The sequence below is a fragment of the Tachyglossus aculeatus genome, chromosome 18, assembly GCF_015852505.1.
Source record: "Tachyglossus aculeatus isolate mTacAcu1 chromosome 18, mTacAcu1.pri, whole genome shotgun sequence".
NCBI classification, from domain to species: Eukaryota; Metazoa; Chordata; class Mammalia; order Monotremata; family Tachyglossidae; genus Tachyglossus; species Tachyglossus aculeatus.
Genome location: NC_052083.1, coordinates 40,266,774 through 40,288,343, shown reverse-complemented (window position 1 = coordinate 40,288,343; position 21,570 = coordinate 40,266,774). Strand labels below are relative to the sequence as shown.

The window sequence follows — 21,570 nt, the reverse complement described above, 5'->3', positions numbered from 1 at the left end:
CAGGGGTGAGACGTCCAGGTTGAAAAGATCTCTTTGCATCCAAATGGAGAAGCTTCCAGGCATCCTGGAGGAGTCTGCGGAGGCAAACTGAAGGGGGGAATCAATCAATCAATCAATCGTATTTATTGAGCGCTTACTCTGTGCAGAGCACTGTACTAAGCGCTTGGGAAGTACAAATTGGCAACACATAGAGACAGTCCCTACCCAACAGTGGGCTCACAGTCTAAAAGGGGGAGACAGGGGAAGAGGCTCCTTTCTCAACTGACAAGGAGGTTGTTCTCTCTCCGGACCTAACTCGGTCCAAGCGTCTTGGTGACATCCCACTTGGGACCACCGGAGGGCGCTACTTCCTTTTGCTTCTCTGTATCCGGTGATAATGGAATAAAGAAAAAATCCATGATGGCCCTTGGGAAAAACACGAAGTTGCACTCCAGTGATGATGCTGCTGCTGGTGGTGGTGGTATTTGTTAAGCGCTTACTACGTGCCAAGCACTTTTCTAAGCGCTGGGGGAGATACAAGGTCATCAGGTCATCCATACTTCATGCTGCTGCCCGGATTATCTTTGTCCAGAAACGCTCTGGGCATGTTACTCCCCTCCTCAACAATCTCCAGTGGCTACCAATCAATCTGCGCATCAGGCAGAAACTCCTCACCCTGGGCTTCAAGGCTGTCCATCCATCACCTTGCCCCCTCCTACCTCACCTCCCTTCTGTCCTTCTCCAGCCCAGCCCGCACCCTCCGCTGCTAATCTCCTCACCGTACCTCGTTCTCGCCTGTCCCGCCATCGACCCCCGGCCCACATCATCCTCCGGGCCTGGAATGCCCCCAATCCTTCTGCCCATCCGCCAAGCTAGCTCTCTTCCTCCCTTCAAGGCCCTGCTGAGAGCTCACCTCCTCCAGGAGGCCTTCCCAGACTGAGCCCCTTCCTTCCTCTCCCCCTCGTCCCCCTCCCCATCCCCCCATCTTACCTCCTTCCCTTCCCCACAGCACCTGTATATATGTATATATGTTTGTACATATTTATTACTCTATTATTTGTTTATTTTACTTGTACATATCTATTCTATTTATTTTATTTTGTTAGTATGTTTGGTTTTGTTCTCTGTCTCCCCCTTTTAGACTGTGAGCCCACTGTTGGGTAGGGACTGTCTCTATATGTTGCCAATTTGTACTTCCCAAGCGCTTAGTACAGTGCTCTGCACATTGTAAGCGCTCAATAAATACGATTGATGATGATGATCAGGTTGTCCCACATGGGGCTCACAGTCTCCATCCCCATTTTACAGATGAGGCCACTGAGGCACAGAGAAGTGAAGTGGCTTGCCCGAGGTCACACAGTGGACAAGTGGCAGAGCCGGGGTTAGAACCCACATCCTCTCCCAAACCCACTGAGCCAGGCTGCTTCTCCCTGGGATAATGCTTTTGTAATGCCCTGATAGCTTAATCCAAATAAAGGGAAATAGCCTCGCTCCATTAAGGTAACCCTCTCCCAAAGAGCGGTGACCAACCCTCCAGTCTAATAGAGGGGTGGGAAAGGAAGGGGGGCAGGGAGAAGGGACAGAAGAAAGGGAAAAGATGGGGGAATGGGGAATTTCCCGGTTCTGCTGCCGTTCTCACTCAGTCCCAGGTGCTGTGCCAGGGCTCTGGGGGCCAGTTGGCTCCTGCCACCACCCAGCCTCAATGACTCCCAAGGGCCGAGCGGCCGCCACTGAAAACCGATGATGCCCAACCCCAGGGCGGAGAGCGACAGTAACTGGGATCACCTGGCCAGACCAAAACTATTCCGGGCTGATGATGGGAGATTCTGCGGTAACTGAAGAAATGTCAGAAACGATTCTTTCAGGAAAAGCCAGTCCATCCACTGTGGTGGTGGTGGTGGTGGGGGTGTCCCTGTCTTCTGCAGTAGCAATGGTAGCTGCCCCACCACCCATCCTGTCGGGCCTGTCAAACATGACCACCCCACCCAAAGAGGGACATTCGCTCACCTGATCCCTGGTCTTTGGGCGGCAGCCCAGGGGCAGCCTTAGGGATTATCTCTGAAATGTACTAAAGTTCCATGTGCCCTGGGTCTTTTAACTCCCTTCAAGGAGCCAGAGATCTAGCTGGGGTTGTGCAGAGGGCTTCCTTTTTCCACGGCCAAGCAGACCCTTGCTCTGGGTGGGCAGAGAACTCTTTCGGCTTCTCCGAGTCCCGGAAAGAGATGCGGTGACTACCCCTCCGGCCTGTTGTAAACAGGGACTAAAGGAGAGAGAAGAGGGCAGGACACCCACCTGAGAGGGGGACTCTTTAGCGCAAGAGTCTGGGAGACACAAAGTCATGGGTTCTAATCCCAGCTCCGCCACGTCTGTAGTGTGACCTTGGGCAAATCACTTCTCTACGTCTCAGTTACCCCATCTGTAAAATGAAGACTGAGACTATGAGCCTCACATGGGACAAGGACTGGGTGCAACCCGATTTGATCATATCCATCCCAGTGCTTAGTACAGAGCTTGGCACATAGCAAGCGCTTCACAAATACATTACTATTATTGTTATTCAATCCTGTAACTATTCCTCGAGCAGGGAAACCAGGGAGTTCTAAGGGCCTGCAACTCCCGATCATCTTCGAAAAGGATTTAGGGGGTGATTAATGCCATTTCCTCTCCTCCCAGAGAACCTGCTGGAGGAGGCGGAAGGGGATTGGCCAGGAAGGAGTGTCCCTAGCCCAGTGGAGAATTTAGATATTCTCCTTCTGAGCCGCTCAAACGGCACCCTGAGAAAAGAAGAGGAAGCTCCGGGTCAGGAGCCTGTCTTCCAGATTCCCTGAGCAACCTTCTCTTCCACTTCCGACCTCTCTCCCTCTCCCTGTTTCGAGGGGGAAGGTGGGGAAGGAGAGCCAGAGGAAGAATTTCGGGAAAAGGGTGGCAGTTTGTCCTGAGGGCTGTTGGCCCACGACGGTGAGGTGCCCAAAGATTCCTCTGTCTCGTTAGCTGAACTAGTTTAACGTTCAAATTTTGGATTTGTGAATCTTAATGGGCCTTCTTTGCACTTTGCCTCATATTGTCATGTATTACAGTACATTCTTTTTCTGCTATGTATCTGTCCTCCCCCACTTTAGATAGGGACCTCTTGTAAGCCAGGGACCAGGTCAGTTTTTCTGTGTCCCATCTCCCCTCGCCACTAAAACCTCCAACAGTGGCTCACCCATCACCGCAGCAAGGAGAAGCCCCTGATCATTGGCTTTAAGGGCTTCGGTTAGCTCCCTTCTGCAATTTATCCTCGTGCCTCTCCTGCTCCAACCCAGCCGGTACACTTCGCACCTCTAACCCCAACCTACTCACTGTGCCTCAGTCTCATCTCTCTTGTTGTCGTCACCTTGTTCCCAACCCTTCTCTCCTGCCTGGAACTCTCTCCCACTTTACAAATGACAGACCACCACTCCCTCCATCTTCAAAGCCTGACTAAAAGGACATCTTCTCCAGGAAGCCTTCCCTGACTAATCTCTCATCTCCCCATTCTAGTTTCCCTCCCTTCTACATCACTTATGTGCTTGAGTCCCCCTAAATGCCCCACCCTTGTGCAGATAGATGCTTTTACCCCCACAGCACACCTGTGTACATCTGTGTACTCAGTTGCTTTCCCTAGCTCTAATGTAGTTTAGTGTCTGCCTCCCCCGCTGGATTGTACGCTCCTTAAGGGCAGGGTTCGTATCATTTCTTGCTTGTTTATGGTATTTGTTAAGCGCTTACTACGTGTTAAATACTGCTCTAAGTGCTGGGGTAGGTACAGCTTAATTAGATTGGACACAGTCTCTGTCTCACATGGGGCTCAGAGTCTAAGTAGGTGGGAGAACAGGTATTTAATCCTCATTTTATAGTTGAGAAAACTAAGGCACAGAGAAGTGAAGTGACTTGCCCAAGGTCACACAGCAAGCAATAGGCAGAACGGGGAATAGATCCCAGGTTTTCTAACTCCCAGATCTGTGCTCTTTCTGTAGACCATCCTGCTTCTCGGTTGACTGCATTCTTCCAAGGACTTGATACAGGGCAATAAATACCACTGACCGACTGATTAGCCCAGCACTTGGTATAGCAGTTTGCACACTGTGAGGGCTCATTCAAGGTTAACAATAATAATAATAGTCGTATATGGGGCGCTGCTGGCCTGGCACTTCACACTGCATGGTGCCACTCTCATTGCAAATTAAGCCCTAAGACCATGTATCTAACAAAAAATAATGCAAAGAGAACAGCTGCATACTGCCTCATTGTATATTATAATGACGCTCTTTCTTTACAGACCTCTACGTCCGTCACCCCACATTTGAAAACCTCTTGTTTCGGCCCAAGACGGTCAAACAGCAACAGTTATAACCTTGTTGGCCAAAGGCAAGGAACGACTGGACTCGGGGTCTCGTCATTGACAGGTTAAGTTACCACATGTTCCGAGAAAAGAAGAGGCTGACGCAAGCACTCCTGCTGAGAAATTAAACTGCAAAAATAAAAACGGAAGGACCCGAAATGCTGGCGAGTGAAATCTGTGCTGCAGACTACTTAGAGTGATCAGTTTTGCTACTGGGTAGCTTAGCTTCCTTCCCGTTCACTGTCTTCCCTCACAAGAGAAATGGAAAGGAGTTGTCCGTCCCATGCCCATGGAAGACGTGACCACTCTGGTCAGTGTGACTAATCTGAGCCCAAGAATCGGAGGAGCAGGGTCTGAATCCAGGCCCACCAAGGTACTGGTAATGGTGGCGTCGATCTTTGGCAGATGTCGCTGGAGGTGAGGTTTTAGAAGCAGGAAATTTGTCAGTCCAACTTTCAAAAGGGCTGACTCTGAAATCCTTGTTTTGGTTTGTGCAAATCTTTCATTAAGGCTTTCCTCTTGGCACGCACCACGCTACGGCGAGGTTTGACTGGCACTCGGAGGTCTGCCGGTATGTTCTTCGAAATTAATGCTTGCCAGGTACAGTTTCACTTTCTCCATGAGTGTGTCTTCTGAAAGGGACACTGGAAAATTGGGTGACCGTGAGTCATCTGAAAACCAATCACTAGTTATTTCTATACTCTGGCTATACCACGAAATCTGTGAGGATGATGCTGAGCTTATGGTCAAGCTTCTTTTTCCTAGAGTAGAGCCGGTCTCTGAATTTGAGGTGTCACAGATGATCCTTTCTGTTTCGGAACATAACTCATCTGTGGTAGGAGCTTTAATAGCTGTAAAAATAGATTGAACGTGAACACTACATACTCAAGAGTTAGTCTTGTAGCTTCTATTAACTACGTTTTTACACTGAACTAACAGTCGTGAAAAACATCTTTGGATTGGCAGTACAAGTATTAAATCAAGCAGTGTGGCCTCATGAGAGGCTGTGTGGTCTAGTGGGGAGAGGCAGGCCTGTGAGGCAGGAGGACCTGGGTTCTAATCCTGACTCTGCCACTTGCCTGTTGTGTGACCTTGGGCAAGTCACTTTGCTCCGCTGCCCCACAGCTTCCTCAACTGTAAAATTGGGATTTAATGCCCGTTCTCCCTCCTACTTTGACTGTGAGCCCCACAAGGGACAGGGACCTTGTCCAACCTAATGATCTTACATTTACCCCAGCATGGTGTACAGTGCTTGGCACAGAGTAAGCACTTAAAAAATACCATTTTGTTTTAAAAAAAGATCATCCCCTATGTCCTACATTCTGGCCCCAGCTTTGGTTTGAGTATGTGCTGGTGCTGGACCACTTAATTCATTGGATGTCCTCCCTCCTTTTGTTTTTTTAATGGTATTTCTTAAGTACTATGCCCCATGCAACCGTACTATGCGCTGGGATAAGTAGAAGCTAATCCAGTTGCACACGGTGTCTGTCCCACATGAGGCTCATAGTTTTAATCCCCAATTTACAAGATGAGGGAGCTGAGGCCCAGAGAAATGAAGTGACTTGCCCAAGGCCACACAGCAGATGAGTGGCAGAGCCGCGATTAGAACCCAAGTCAGAAGGACGTAGGTACTCTTGACTGAGAACTCTATGAACGATAGGGACTGTGTATGTCTCCCCGCTTCTAGACTGTGAGCCCGTTGTTGGGTAGGGATTGTCTCTCTTTGTTGCAGAATTGTACTATCCAAGCGCTTAGTACAGTGCTCTGCACACAGTAAGTGCTCAATAAATACGACTGAATGGATGAAGCAGCGTGGCTCAGTGGAAAAAGCCCGGGCTTTGGAGTCAGAGGTCATGGGTTCAAATCCTAGCTACGCCACTTGTCAGCTGTGACTTTGGGCAAGTCACTTAATTTCTCTGGGCCTCAGTTACCTCATCTGTAAAATGGGGATGAAGACTGTGAGCCCCACATGGGACAACCTGTTCACCTTGTAAACTCCCCGGCGCTTAGAACAGTGCTTTCCAGCACTGAGAACAGTGCTTTGCAAATAGTAAGCGCTTAATAAATGCCATTATTATTATTATGAATGAATAGAAGGGGGAGAGAGACAACAAAACAAGTAAACAGGCATCAATATAAACAAATAGAATTATAAATATATACACATCAAAACAAGTAAACAGGGATCAATATGAACAGAATTACAAATATATACATAACCTGTTTAACTTGTATCTACCCCAGTGCTTGCAATGGTGTTTGAAACCTAGTAAGAGCTTAACAAAGACCATTAAAAAACATTCCTGCCCCAGTCGGTGTCCTGTTGGTGTCTAGCGTGGGCCTGGGGAGCTGGGAGCTCAACTCTCCCCTTTACACTGAAACTCAGATTGGCTTCAGGGGAAGGAAGGGACCCTGCCGCCACCGACACCAAGACTGGCAACCCAATATTCTGCCACAAAGGCATGGGACAAACCCCCCCATGCTGAGCAGAAGAACCCGGAGAAAAAAGGAGCTGACTCCCTTTTACGGCCCAAGCAACAATGCCTGACATCTGGACCGACCAGGGGCGGAAGACCTAGAGGGCCGGAAACATCTCTACGCTCCATCTAGAACCAACTAGGACGCGCAGATGTGCTCGTAACATTGGTACTCGGAAAAAAACAGGAAGGGTGGGTGCATGTGAAATCAGGTGACCCGAAGAATTTGTGGGAACAGAGAAAAAACAGCAGTCGGGCCAGCGGAGAGCAACAGAGCTTGAGCCAGCAGGATTGGATCCCAAAAGTACATAGAAGCAGCAGGGCCTAGAGGACAGAGCACAGGCTTGGGAGTCACCACCTGTTTGCTGTGTGACAAGTCACTTAACTTCCCTGGGCCTCATTTACCTCATCTATAAAACGGGGATTACGCCTATGAGTCCCAAGTGGGACATGAATTCTGTCCAACCCGATTAACTTGTGTCTACCTCAGTGCTTAGTACAGTGCCTGGAACACTGTAAGCGCTTAACAAATACCATTTAAAAAAAGACACTCCTACAGGAAGCTGGGGACATGATTTCAAGAGTAAAGCTTCTCCTCTTGGCCACCAGACTTCCCGGCGTGAGGAAAATCAGACAAAAGGCGAGCCCAACTCAACAGGAAGAGCCTGGGAAATTGAAGGATCCTATGAGGACATGGGAAAAGGGCTTCTGATGAAGTCAGTGTGTAGCGTGGTTCAGAGGAACTTTAAAGCTATCCAAGGAAAGGAAGTGGTTGACCAGGAATACCTCACTGGTAAATTTGGAAGAGCAAAATGAGATGGCTCGCCTTTGTGGCCACGGCCAACCATCAGTAAACCACAAACGTAAGCCCCCCGCCCCCCCCCCCCCCCCCCCCCCGCCCCCCCAAAGAATCAAAATGAAAGGGGGATGAGGAAAAGTTCCCAAGGAATCATACCAGGGCCAGAATACTCCCATTCTGATGGCAAGAAAAAGGGTCGTCTTGGGCTCGGGTCCAGAAAAATTGTCCCTGACAGGAAGACCAAGCCCTAGGAGCTCAGAAGTCGATGAGGAGGTGTTGATTTAGTGAAGAAGTGTTGGAAGTGGAACTATGAACAAAATATACTGAAGATAATCCTCCCAGGGAAAAACCCCAAAAGGCTCTGTTAATTCAAGGGAGCAAAAAATAGCTCCAGGAAAGAAACAAGGGGTCAAAGAGGAGAAATTGAAAATGATGGCCAAAGTTCAGTGGACAAGGATGCTCTCACCGGGGCATTTGTTAGAAGAGGAGCAGAGACAGCGGACTTCAGAAAGAAAAAGCTGAGAGCAGGAGCAGAAGTGAAGTAAGTGCTTGAAAAAGAGTTGAAGTAGATACTGAGCAACGGAAGAATACCCTGCTGGCACTGAAAGAAGCAAGTGGCTGGAGTCTAGAGACAAAAGTCTATCATGACCTCTCCTTTCCAAAGCCTCAGAAAATTCCAAGCTAGCCTGAAACTCTTCCTGAAGTAATTTGGAAAAAGATGGATAGATACAGAGTGGAACTCAGAAAATAGGAGAGGAATAAAGGAATAACAACTGCCAGGAAAACTCCAAGAAGGAGGTACATCTCTATTTCCATCACTGGCCCTGTGGTTCGGGGTACAGAATGTGAACGAGTCTGCTTCAACAGTATGGGAAAGAACTGAGATCATACTACTGGTGAAGCAAGATGGTTCTGAAGACCTCCAGAAAAATTACTATCTAAAAATGTGTTTTTCCCTCATGCACCAAGTCTTCACTGGAGGCAAACTAGACGGCATCAAAAATGGCCTTGAACTGCATTCCAACAGAGAACACACTGTATTCTCCTCTGGTTACTCAACCATTGACCACATCCATTTCCTTGGCCAGCTAAAACTTTGAGAATAACAAATCCCACTTTCCTTTTCCTTCAATGATTACCAGAAAGTGTTCAACTCAGTGCAACTCAAATTTCCCAAAGAGCTTCAAATTATGAGCTGGGAAGCAGCGTGGGCAAGTGTACAGAGCAAGAACCTGGGAATTAGAGGACCTGGGTTCAAATCCCGACTCTGCCACTTGTCTGCTGTGTGACCTTGGGCAAGACACTTCACTTCTCAGTTCCCTCTTCTGTAAAATGGAGATTCAGAATCTGAGCCCTATGTGAGACGGGGACCGTGCCCAACACGATTATCCTGTATCTATTCCAGGATTTAGCACAGTACCTGGCACATGGTAAGCGCTTAACAAATTCAAAATATAAAATACTATTCAGCATGGAAATCACATCCTTCAACAGCCCATCATGTCATTCATTCATTCATTCAACAGTATTTATTGAGCGCTTACTGTGTGCAGAGCACTGTACTAAGCGCTTGGGAAGTACAAGTTGGCAACATACAGAGACGGTCCCTACCCAACAGTGGGCTCACAGTCTAGAAGGGGGAGACAGAGAACAAAACAAAACATATTAACAAAATAAAATAGAATAAATATGTACAAATAGAGTAATAAATACATACAAACATATATACAGGTACTGTGGGGAGGGGAAGGAGGTAATCAATCAATCAATCGTATTTATTGAGTGCTTACTGTGTGCAGAGCACTGTACTAAGCGCTTGGGAAGTACAAGTTGGCAACATATAGAGACAGTCCCTACCCAACAGTGGGCTCACAGTCTAAAAGGGGGAGACAGAGAACAAAACCAAACATATTAACAAAATAAAATAAATAGAATAGATATGTACAAGTAAAATAAATAAATAAATAAATAAATAGAGTGATAAATAAATAAATAAAGTAATAAATAAATAGAGTAATAAATAAATAAATAGAGGAAGGAGGGGGCTCAGTCTGGGAAGGCCTTCTGGAGGAGGTGAGCTCTCAGTAGGTCTTTGAAGGGAAATGTCATGCTCTAAATCTGCTCCAGAACCACTACAGCCTCCCTACTGCATGGAGACCAGAACTCTAATCAGTATGATAGCTCTCAAGGTACTATGGTTTCGCAAAATGGCAGAATTATGCTTTCTGCTTTTTTCTACCTTTCCCTGACTAAATAATTGTTTATCATGGTTCTATTTTCTGCTTATGAGAGAATAGTTAGGACGGTCAAATTCATCCATTTTCTTGCCTGAGAACCACATGACCGTCTATTCTTTTCTTCTTTGAACAAAACCTGTGTCACATCTTTAACTGCGGTGCATTTCCTAACAACTTCACTCACGAATGTCAAGATGACCGACAGGATGGGGCAGCTTCTGTGTGAGGACGCACCTAAAAGATCAGGACTTCAGCTTGGACCAATGAAGGCTGGGAGGGGGTCGTGACTGAAACTTATGGATCACAAAGAAGGTGGACAGGAAGAAAAATGAATCCGACCACAACAACATTGATGGGGCGGGGGGAGATGGCATCCACGGAAACATGTTAAATCCCAAACACACAAAACAAAAACTTCTCATCAAGCAGGTGTGGGAGAAACAATGTGGCTAATGCAAAGAGCCCAGGTCTTGGGGGTCAGAGGACCTGGGTTCTAATCCAGTAGTAGAGTTTTGGGTTTTTTTATGGTATTTGTTAAGTGCTTACTCTGTGCCAGGTGCTGTACCAAGCGCTGGGGTAGATACAAGCTAATCAGGTTGGACCCAGTCCATGTTGGGGCTCAAAGTCTTAATCCCCATTTTACCGATGAGGTAACTGAGGCCCAGAAAAGTGAAGTGATTCTCCCGAGGTCACACCGCAGACAAGTTCTGGAGCCGGGATAGAAGCCAGGTCATTCTAATTCCCAGTGCTATATCTTCTAGGTCAGATTGCTTCTCCACCGTGCTTGGTGATTAACAAGTACCAGTATTATTATTAAATGGTACACACAAAATTCTTAATCAAAGTTGGTTTGGGAGGCAAAAAACCTTGGCTAGATAGGTAATGTGGGGAGAATTGGCCTGACCCACTCAAAACAGCTTATGCTCTTGGGGCCAGGGGCAACCTGCTCCAGACAGCCCAGAATTGAGGGTCCAGGCCAGATATGCGGAGGAACATATTTGAGATAATAATAATAATAATAATAATGGTACATATTAAGCACTTACGATGTGCAAAGCACTGTTCTAAGCACTGGGGAGGTTACAAGGTGATCAAGTTGTCCCACGGGGGGGCTCACAGTCTTAATCCCCATTTTACAGATGAGGTAACTGAGGCACAGAGAAGTCAAGTGACTTGACCAAAGTCACATAGCTGACAATTGGTGGAGCCGGAATTTGAACCCATGACTTCCGACTCCAAAGCCCGTGCTCTTTCCACTGAGCCACGCTGCTTCTCTAATCATCATCAATAGTATTTATTGAGCTCTTACTGTGTGCAGAGCACTGTACTAAGCGCTTGGGAAGTACAAGTTATCTAATGAATCAGATAGAGATTAAGAATTGTGAAACTGCACTTCCCACCTTGATACCCTGGCCCACTAGCTCCCTCACATCCAGACCCGTGGCTCTCCCAGCCCCCCACCCCATCGCAGCTCTGCTCTCAGCTCGGAGTTGGGTGGGTCTCACTCGGCAGACTGCCCCAGGTTGAACTGGGGACCTGACCTGATCCTCAAAAGTGCTCCAAGCTGGAGGGGAGCCCAGATCTAACTGCAAGCCTAGATTTATTTATGTATTCATGCACTGAATTAGTGAAGAGACTCATTTTCTCTCTCTTACATTCTGAGACATGCCGGCATGATATGAAGACTGGACGGCGGCCCACTCTGAACATCGACTATGTTATTCTTTTTATCTCGTAATGTCCTCGGGTCAGAAACAGGTACTATAATCCCCGTTGTACAGGTGGACATGACGAGGCATTGAGAGATTAAGTGACTTACCCAGGGTCACACAGTTAATTGTAGGGGATCAGAGACCAGAAGCCACATGCCAGACTCTCAGCCCAACGGTTTCACCCTTTGTTGATTCAGTGGTCTTAGGGACGCAGTGTGGCATAGTGGAAAGAGCACATCTTGGGAGTCAGAGGATCTGGGTTCTTATCCCAGCTCTGCCACTTCCCTTCTGGATGGCCTTGGGCAAATCACTTAACTTATCTGTGCCTCAGTTTCCCTCAACTCCATTTTGCAGTTCTTTCTCCTACTCACACTATGAGCCCCATGTGGGACCTAATGACCTTGTATCTAATCAAGTGCTTAGTTTAGTGCTTGGCACATAGTAAGTGCTTAACAAATACCATAATTATTATTATTATCATTACCAGGCAGGGATGAGCTCCTTTACCCTGGCATTTTCATTAAAAAGAAACATGAAATCAGAAGTTACTTTCCAATAACTTTACAGTAACTTACAATTACTTTCATTTGCTGATAAATCGCCTGGAGCTCTTATTCATTCATTCAATCGTATTTATTGAGCGCTTACTATTCCCTGTTTAATTCTGCTAACAGCTTTACTAAATCTCTCTATTACTTGAAAATGTAATTTTCCATCTAGTTTAACATTTTGAGTCCCTTACTGTTGTTGATTTTCCAGCCGGGAACAGATAGGAAGTGCAGGCTGGTTCTGTGAATCTAATTCTTTCGCGACTCTAAGTATCTCTCTAGTAAAAAAAGAATGAGTACCTCTTGTCAGTGCTGGTGATTTTTCACTTGGGTCCTATTAACAGATAAATAAAAAAAATGCAACCACTGAGTTAGTCTGCAAACACAAAACTGTTTTAATAGAAAACCGAATGAATTCTCTTCTGACATGAACATGTAAGCTCCTTGTGGGCAGGGAACATGTTAAGCACATAGTAAATGCTTAACCAGTATGATTATTATTATTATTATTATCATCACTATTATTCTCCCTTCCTGAGAATGACAAAAAGAGGTTAAGCCCAATGCCTTTATAACTCACTCTTTGGTCTGTTTCTCCCTCTAAAATCTAGAGGGAAAACAAAAGTCAAGAGCCTGGACCCAGGAATTGGGATAAGCAACCTACAAAGTTTCATTAACTCCCCGAGGGGCAAGGGGACCCCACAGGTCTTAAGGCAATGGGTATCTTCTTTGGCACCTTGGAGTTTCACCCAAGCTCTCTCTTAAGTTCGGTCCTTGCGGGATACAAGCAAAGGAGGGAAACTGGAGGACGAGGAAGAGAAGGAGGTGCTAGAGCAAAGGCATCTTGGGTTTCGACAAGTCTTATCATGTAGATTTGATTAATTAAGCCATGGTATTTGTTGAGCAATTACTGGGTGCACTGCACTATACTAAGCACTTGGGAGAGTACGATGCAAATGGAGTTGGAAGACACACTCCCAGCCCACAATGAGCTTTCAGTCTAAAGGAATCCTACTGAAATAAATAAATATATATATATATATAATGATATAATATATATAATATATATATAATGATATATATATATATATATCATTGACTGTCATTTAAATACTGCAGTAGCTCATCCAAAATGTATGAAATAATTTCCTCTCACAGTACTACAGCAAAACGATTTTTAAAGGGCAAGACTTCATATAACATATTATGGTTTACCTGGAGTGTTGGATTATGAAAACACTGAGAAAGAGAAACATATTGAAAGTAAGGCTCAATCTTTGAATCTGATGACTTCTTCATTAATTTTTCTCTTTTAAGTCTGCCACTAGGGAGCTGAAAGAGTTCTCTGAAAGACGTTTAAAGACATTGTCATTAAATTAAAAGCTAATCACTGTATCTCCAAATACAGTTCAACCATTATAATATTTAACTGGATGCAGGTCCCCAGCGACTCAGGAAAAAAAACCCTTCATCCGTGCTTAAATTATGCTTATTTATATGGCATTTTTTGGTGTGCATATATTTTAATTTGCTTTTTGCTTCATCATGTGTTTCCTTTTCCGTTTCTGAATTGACGATTGTCTTGTCTACACCACGGGAATTGTTAGGATGGTAAGAGAGTATGCCTGTACTTCCTGTATATCTCCCACAGCACTAGGTCACACAATGCAGGTGTTGATCAAATGCCTGGCTTCCCTGCAGGACTTTTACAAGCACTGTGCCTAGAAACATAGACCTCACCTGGGTTCCAAAGCCTAAGGTGTCTCCTACACCAATTGTTCCTACACACCCCCACCCCAGCCTCTGACACTCCCCCTTCTACTGGCAATATCTACTTTTAGAGACCTGGTTTCTCTCGTAATAGACATACTATTCAGTCAAGAAATCAAGGGCACAGTTTCCAGTCAGAGAGCCAGTCCCTCACCAATCTCTTTCTCACCATTTCACTTAATTAGTGGACCCCATTACCAAAGACAAGCTGAGAAATGACTCGAGGGCAGATCAGACAGGCTGTCAGAGACACCCCAGCAGGCTGATTTCAGTTGATGACCAATGGAGTGCACTGCCAAAGGTACCTATGTACCCATGAACCTCAGGATGTCCCGCCACTCCAACCCCCACTTCACTGCCTTTTCAACTGGCATGTGGTCCCCATTCCCTTCTCTCCCCTGACATTTATCCTTGTTCCAACTCGGGGACTAGGTTTCTAAGAAAAGCAAATGGACATTTTTATTTATTCTATTTATTTTCTATTTCTATTTCTAAATATTATATTTAGAATATATAGCATTTAGAATTACATTTAGAATAAATATTTTCATTTATTCTACTAATTTTCTATTTCTATTTATTTTATTTTGTTAGTATGTTTGGTTTTGTTCTCTGTCTCCCCCTTCTAGACTGTGAGCCCACTGTTGGATAGGGACTGTCTCTATATGTTGCCAACTTGTACTTCCCAAGCGCTTAGTACAGTGTTCTGCACACAGTAAGCGCTCAATAAATACGATTGATGGATTGATTGACATTTTTAAGAAGTTCCGCTTCAAGAGGACCTTAGTGAAAGCAGTGGTCAGTAACAAGAAAATGGAGTAAGGTCTTTTTGAGGTTTGATTTTTAAAATCTGGTAGTTCAGAGAGGACTCCCTAATGACGTATATTAGGACTGACTCAAAGGGCTGCCTTCTTAATGCTATTCTGCACTTTAAAATAAATAATTACAGCTACCACAAGTCTTTAGTTGCGCCACCATTTACCTGCCTTGTCCCTGGGTAAAATCCTTCTCTGTGCCTCAGTTTTCTCATCTGTAAAATGGGGATTCAATATCTGGTCTCCCTCCCCCTTGCACTAGGAGCCCAGGATGGGGCAGGGACTGTGTCTGATCTAGCTCTGTATCTACTTCAGCACTTAGCCCGGTGGATGCCACAGAGTAAATATTTAATACAATAGTTATTGTTATTATTACGCGTAGCTTGCAGCCCAACCTGTTCCTGGTTGTTTGGCCGAGCCCTGCCCCAGGCAAACACATACACACACATATAAACACCTTCGCCCCCATCCTTTATACTGAGATTGAAATACACCAGTGAGTACATTAGGTAGAATTTTTTTATGTTTTAATATTCCTGCTGTTAGCCAGCTGATGATGGGTGCATTTGCTACAAAAACGTATCTGGGTCCAAATTTAGCCTGATAATGAAAATGATTTGTTGGGGCTGGGAGGGACGGATGGTCATTATTCGAACCTCTTCTTTGTGGCTGAAGCCATCCAAGGAGGCAGTGACGTGTCAGGGGCCCGTTGTGTAGATGGAAAACCTTGAAATGCAGTCTGTCTGTCTGTCGAGTGAAGGTCCTAATATCAGGTTCCCACAGTTCTGTTCCTGATTCCTAAAACTTGTTTGGTCTGAGTTGCCTCAGACCCTTGGAGTTACTTTGGGGCTTAGCACTGGGCTAATTCTGGACTGAATGGGTGAAGAAAAGATTGTTCCATTGAAAAATTATCTCCAGAAAACCTCCCTGTCCAATATAGGCACCATCTCTGAAGAGACTGGAAAGAAAAATAGTCCAAGAAGACTAGGACAGAGCCAGACCCCTGAACTGCCTTCCCGCAGAGTAAGCTGAGATATGAAAAGAAGCATCGGCGGAGAAGCTACACTGCTTAATCTGTCTGGGAATGGCAGTGGTGGAGGCAGAAAAATTGGATATGACATCCTAATAATAATAGTGGTATTTCTATGTGGCAAGCACTGTACTAAGCGCTGGGGTAGATAGAAGACAGGCATGTTGGTTGGGCACTCTCCCTCATGGGGCTCACAGTGGAAGGGAGGAAGAACCCATGAGGAAACTGAGGCCCAGAGAAATGAAGTGATTTGTCACAGGGCACCTGGTAGGCAGGTGGCAGAGTCAGGATTAGAACCCTGGTCCTCTGGTCCCAGGCCTGGGCAGTTTCCACTAGGCATGGGTGGCTGATAGATGGATAGAGCCATAGCTGGGAGGAATTCTGAGAGATCATCTGATCTAGCTGCCTGGTCCTAGGCAAAGAAATAATTACATCATCTATTCATAGGCTCTTCATCACCTCGCCCCCTCCTACCTCCCCTCCCTTCTCTCCTTCTCCAGCCCAGCTCGCACCCTCTGCTCCTCTGCCACTAACCTCCTCACTGGGCCTCATTCACGCCTGTCCCACCACTGACCCCCAGCCCACATCCTACCCCTGGCCTGGAATGCCCTCCCTCCACAAAGCCACCAAGCTAGCTCTCTTCAGTGCAAAGCGCTGAAGGCGCTTGGCACATATGAAGCACCCAGCAAATACCACAATGATGATGATGATGATTACTATCCTGGGGACTTACTAGGTGCAGAGCATTGTACTGGGCACCTTCAGCGTGCAGATCGTTGTTGTTCTGGGCACTTGGGAACGTAGATTAGAAGACCCAGTCTGTGACTCGGAGCTGAAAGGACACTTGCTAGCAGTCCAATAAGGGCAGGTTTGGGTTCAAGGTATGTTTCTTGACTAGATCCTGAGGCAGATGTAATTTTTTTTGGTATTTGCTAAGTGCTTACTCTGTGCTACGAACTGTATTAGGCGCTGAGAGAGATACAAAATAATCAGGTTAGATTATTCCCTGTCCCCCAAGGGGCTCACAGTCTTAATCCCCATTTTACAGATCAGGGAACTGAGGCTCAGAGAAGTCAAGTGACTTGCATCAGGTCACACAGCAGACAAGTGGCGGAGCCAGGATTAAAACCCAGCTCCTTCTGACTCCCAGGCCTGGGAAGAAGCAGGGTGCTGCTTTCAAGGGCTTTCTGAGGCTCCGACTGTCTTAAGAGAGTCCTGAGGATCCCAGACCACACTGGAGATCCCAAGATGCTTTATCCACCTAGGAATCTCCAGATGTGAGTCCACTGAGCCTCATGCTGGCTACCGAGGACAGCCTGCATGACTTCCGAACCTCTGCGGCTACGTGATCGCTGAGGAGGGTAGGGCTGCATAATTTACTCCAGCGTATTATTAAACGCTTACTGTATGTAATTTTCAAGGAGACTCTGTGTGAGGTGACCAGGAGTCCCATGAAAGGTATCTGCGAGAGAGAGAGAGAGAGAGAGAGAGAGAGAGAGAGTGAGAGAGAGAGAGAGAGAGTGTGTGTGTGTGTGTGTGTGTGTGTTTTGCGGGTACATACTTAAAATCTGGCCACCCACAAGAGGCAGGACTTCCAACGATGTGGGGGTGGGTGGCCATGGGGTTAGAGCAGGTTTCCAGGGTGGAGAGCAGCAACAGAGAAGGGCAGAAACAATGCAGCCGTGGCATCCTGCCCCACTCAGTCCGGCGGCGCTCCTGTCACCGCCTCAACTATGTGTTGCCACCCACTGGGGACACTTCAGAGATCTCCATCTCACCGCCCTGCACCCAGCCTAAGGGAGCCAAGCACGGGGCTGGAGTGGAACCTCTGGAAGGAAGCAGGTGGCAGAAATGGGGCCGAAGCCCAGAGGGTGACTATGGTGGCAGCAGTAAAGGAGCAACCTTGGCTACCTCCCGCTGAAGACCTAATTTCAGTGCAAGGGTGTGTTGTCCTGGCTTTAGGGTCTGTGACTGTTTCTCTTCTCCTTTTTCTTGATTCAGTGCCTCCTTCCAGCTCTCCCCTCCCTCCCCATCCCACTTTCTGGGGGGGTCATTTGTCCTACCCCTTGAAACCTCACCCTCGCCCCACTGTGAGACACTAGCGTTGGATCAAAAGTCAATTTGGGTTCCCTTTACCCTCCCCGATCCCACCCAGGCCTCTGGATCGACCGGGATCCCTCAGAAGTGATCTGAGGGGAAGAGACCTCCCGAAGCCTCAAAGCAGTTTAGAGCCCTCTAGATTGTAAACTCGTTGTGGGTAGGGAGTGCATCTGCTTATTGTTATATTGTTCTCTCCCAAGTGCTTAGTGCCATGCTCTGCACACAGTAAGTGCTCGATAAATATGACTGAATGAACGAATGAAGCCACTGTCTTTTTTGGGTCTCCTAGTCCTAGGCCAAATGACCTAGCGTGGCAGGTACTTGACTCACCTACAACAGATGACTAACTGAAGCTTGGCCACACCTAGGAAGGTGCCAAATGCCACCCTATAAAGCAGGGGAAAAAGTTCAACCAGGCTGGCCCGCCGAGGTGTCAAATAAAGAGGTCTGAACACCAAAACTATAGTTGGGCTCCTTTAAACATCCCCCCTCTCGTTTCCCGACCCCCCACCCACCCACCATCCCAACACCCCCTCCTACATCCTAACAACCTCATCCCTTCTTGGGACTTGCTAACTAGGACGTCGCCTGGCTGGGTGGTAGTTGGCTTGGGGAACTGAAATTAGAACTTGTGCCCCTGGATGAAACAGATCCACTTTTCCAACTTTTCTTCTCTTACTTCTCTGTTTCACTTTATAAGTTTAACTTGATAAATCTTGGGGGGAGGGTGAAGACGTCCTAATCTTACCTTTGTTTATAAAGCAGAATCAACATCGTTAATGCCAAGGCAAAGAAGACAATTCCAACAATAACAACACCGGCTATCAAAGCATAGGTTAAATGGTTCAAAAAGTCTGCAAAAACAAAAATAAGAAAAGGTTCACTGCCTCCAAATATCTCCAAGGTAGGAGGAATTATATTGATTTAACAATTTAAAACCACACAAAGCATGACAAAATCCATTACAACACAAGATTGATATTCTGGACCCTGTTGTTTCATGTTAAATGACTCCAGGATGTTTACAGTGCTACTAAATGAACTGATTTGCCCCCTGTGTAGTAGGTGAAAACGACTTAAATTTGGGTAAAAGGCGTGTGCTAACGTCAGCTGGAGGGAAGGGGACTGTATTCCTTCCGCCCTCACTCCAACCCCCTGCTAAGTGGCAGCCCCCATCTATCCCCCGGTTATTCTGCTGCCACTGCTCCTGCTTCCCGGGAGGAGGAGGAGGAAGAAGAGGAGGAGGAAGAGAAGAGGATAGACAGGAGGAGGAGGAGAGCCAGTGACAGCTGCGGCCCCCTTCCCCCTAAGCCTGGGGAGTGACTCACCATTTCCCCTGAGGCTGGAGAGAGTGGGAGGTTGTTTTCCCCTTCCCCGCTCTGAAGGCAGTAGCCATGACAAGCCCTTGGGACCTAGGGTTGAGAGGAGTGGGGTGGGGTACTGAGCCCCCAGAATTAGGGCTTGCAGACAGGCAGTCCCACCCTGCTAGCGTGTGGGAATCCACCCGACAAATCTGACCTCTATTGACAGCCTCTGCTTTTCCTATAATCATTGCTTTGAGTTTTAATTTGGCTGAAAAAAAAATCAATAAATACATAAACTGCAGTGAGTGATTTGTTTCCTCAAGACTGCCCAGAGCAGAGAAGAAAACGCTTCTGATTGGGAAACAACGTGAAATTATTGCTAACACGGTTTCACATAGACTTCGGCCAACTCGCTTGGAAAGTACTGAGCGCCTCCCCCATGCAGAGCACTGTAGTGAGTGCTTGGGGGGAGTACAATACAACACAGTTGGCAGTCACGTTTCCTGCCCAAGAGGGCACTAACATCTACCCCTCTAAGCTTTATTATTCTTCACTGGTTTGAACTGTGTGACTACACAAGTCAGGGACTCACAGAATAATAGAGCTGGAAGAGAACTCAAGAGGCCCTCTGTTCTGTTCTGCCCTCCCCAGCCCCCTCCACCTCCTACCCCACCTCCGAGCAGAATGACTGAGACATCCACGACACCCGGTTGGCTAGCCTTTCCTTCAAGATTTCTAAGGACGGAGCTTTCATTTTTTTTCCCCCAGTTCCTCTGGCTCAGTCCTTTGTGGTCACGCATAACAACTGGCCAGCTTCCTCCCCGTAAAACCCTTCATTTCTTGAAGACAGTTATTTAGCTTTCTCCCCAGCAAAATGACCCAAAATGATTGATCCTATCCTCCTCGGAAGTGTTTCCCTCAATCACTTGATTGTTCTTTCCTTAGCCTGCTCAGGGTGGCTCAAATAATTGTGGTACTTGTTAAGTGCTTACCATGTACTAAGCACTGCACTAAGCACTAGGGAAGATACAAGATAATTAGGTTGGACACAGTCCCTGCACCATACGGGACTCACAGTCTTAATCATCATTTTACAGACGAGGTAACAGAGGCACAGAGAAGTGAAGTAACCTGCCCAAGGTCACACAGCAGACAAGTGGCAGAGCCGAAATTAGAACCCAGGTCCTCGCTGTATATCCTCTTCCTTCTCTTCCTCCTAGAAAAACCAACTTTTAGGGACCATATATTAAGGTAAGGATAGACTTTCTGGTCTACAGCAAAACTTCCATGGGCAGTTTTGCAAATTGAACAAGACCGCGACGTTATCAAAGGAAGCGAAAAGGTATTTAAAATGACTCAGTAAATTACTTGGGTAGCCAGACAGGAAAAACCACTGCTTTGCTAGATGGAGGTTTAGTGCTTACAAAGCAGGTGATTAATGTTTGCCAAGTCAACGCATCGCATCGGGGAGATTTCTGAGAGGAGAGGTCCTACAGGAAGCACTGGCTGCCGAGGGGGGAACCCTAAGTAGGAGAAGCCAAAGGCGTCGCTCCGAGGACCGGGACACCATCTGTTCCTTGGCTAGAAGAAAAAGTACCGAGTTGAGGCTCTCTGGAATCGGGGAGAGGAATCCCAGCGGCCCCCGACTCTCCCGAACAGCAAAGTTTGCCTTCCTGACCATATTCGCTCCTCTAATTGTAACATCCTTGCTCTCCCTCCTGCTCCTGTCCTTTCCCTTAGGGTGTAGGGATAGGATCTTTTGCTCCTGGTGTACTCCACTTTGGTGTATTCCAGTGGTCCCTCGAGTTCTCGTTCTCTGCTCGCCCCCCGACGATTCTATCACTGTTCTGACTTCGTACGAGGAGAAGCATTGTAAATGCAATGTAGTGTAACCTGTCGGTAAGGACTGCTTCCTCACAGATTAACGAGGATAGGGGGGGGAATCTGACTCTGACCGGGAAAACCTAAAGACATTCTGTTACGTTCCTGTGCACCACCAAGGTCGCAAGGGGCCATCTGGAGGAGTGCCCAAGGGTGGCCATTACCAATAATTCAGCAGCAGAGGTAAATGCCCCAAGGGCAGAGACCATACCCTAGACTCCTGTAAATTTACTAAGTGCCTACGTGTTACTGATGATGATGATGATAACGCTCCAGGAAAGCTGAAAATCCTCTCCAAGATCTTTTCAGCAGAAGCAACGTGGCTCAGTGGAAAGAGCAAGGGTTTGGGAGTCAGAGGTCGTGCGTTCTAATCCCGGCTCCGCCAACTGTCAGCTGTGTGACTTTGGGCAAGTCGCTTAACTTCTCAGGGCCTCAGTTACCTCATCTGTAAAATGGGGATGAAGACTGTGACAACCTGATTACCTTGTCTCTCCCCCCAGTGCTTAGAACAGTGCTTTGCACATAGTAAGTGCTTAACAAATGCCATTATTATTA

General features: G+C 46.8%; 1 protein-coding gene across 1 annotated transcript in view; it reads right to left on the bottom strand.

Annotated features, from left to right (window-relative positions):
* Window positions 1–4,237: 4,237 nt before the first annotated feature.
* C18H1orf185 (chromosome 18 C1orf185 homolog) overlaps window positions 4,238–21,570 on the bottom strand; it is a 66,296-nt gene continuing 48,963 nt past the window's right edge. The window contains 4 exon segments of the mRNA XM_038760322.1: window positions 4,238–5,193; window positions 12,416–12,449; window positions 13,331–13,460; window positions 18,579–18,684. Of these exon segments, the coding sequence (XP_038616250.1) occupies window positions 4,877–5,193; window positions 12,416–12,449; window positions 13,331–13,460; window positions 18,579–18,684 (587 nt within the window). The 3' untranslated portion in view covers window positions 4,238–4,876.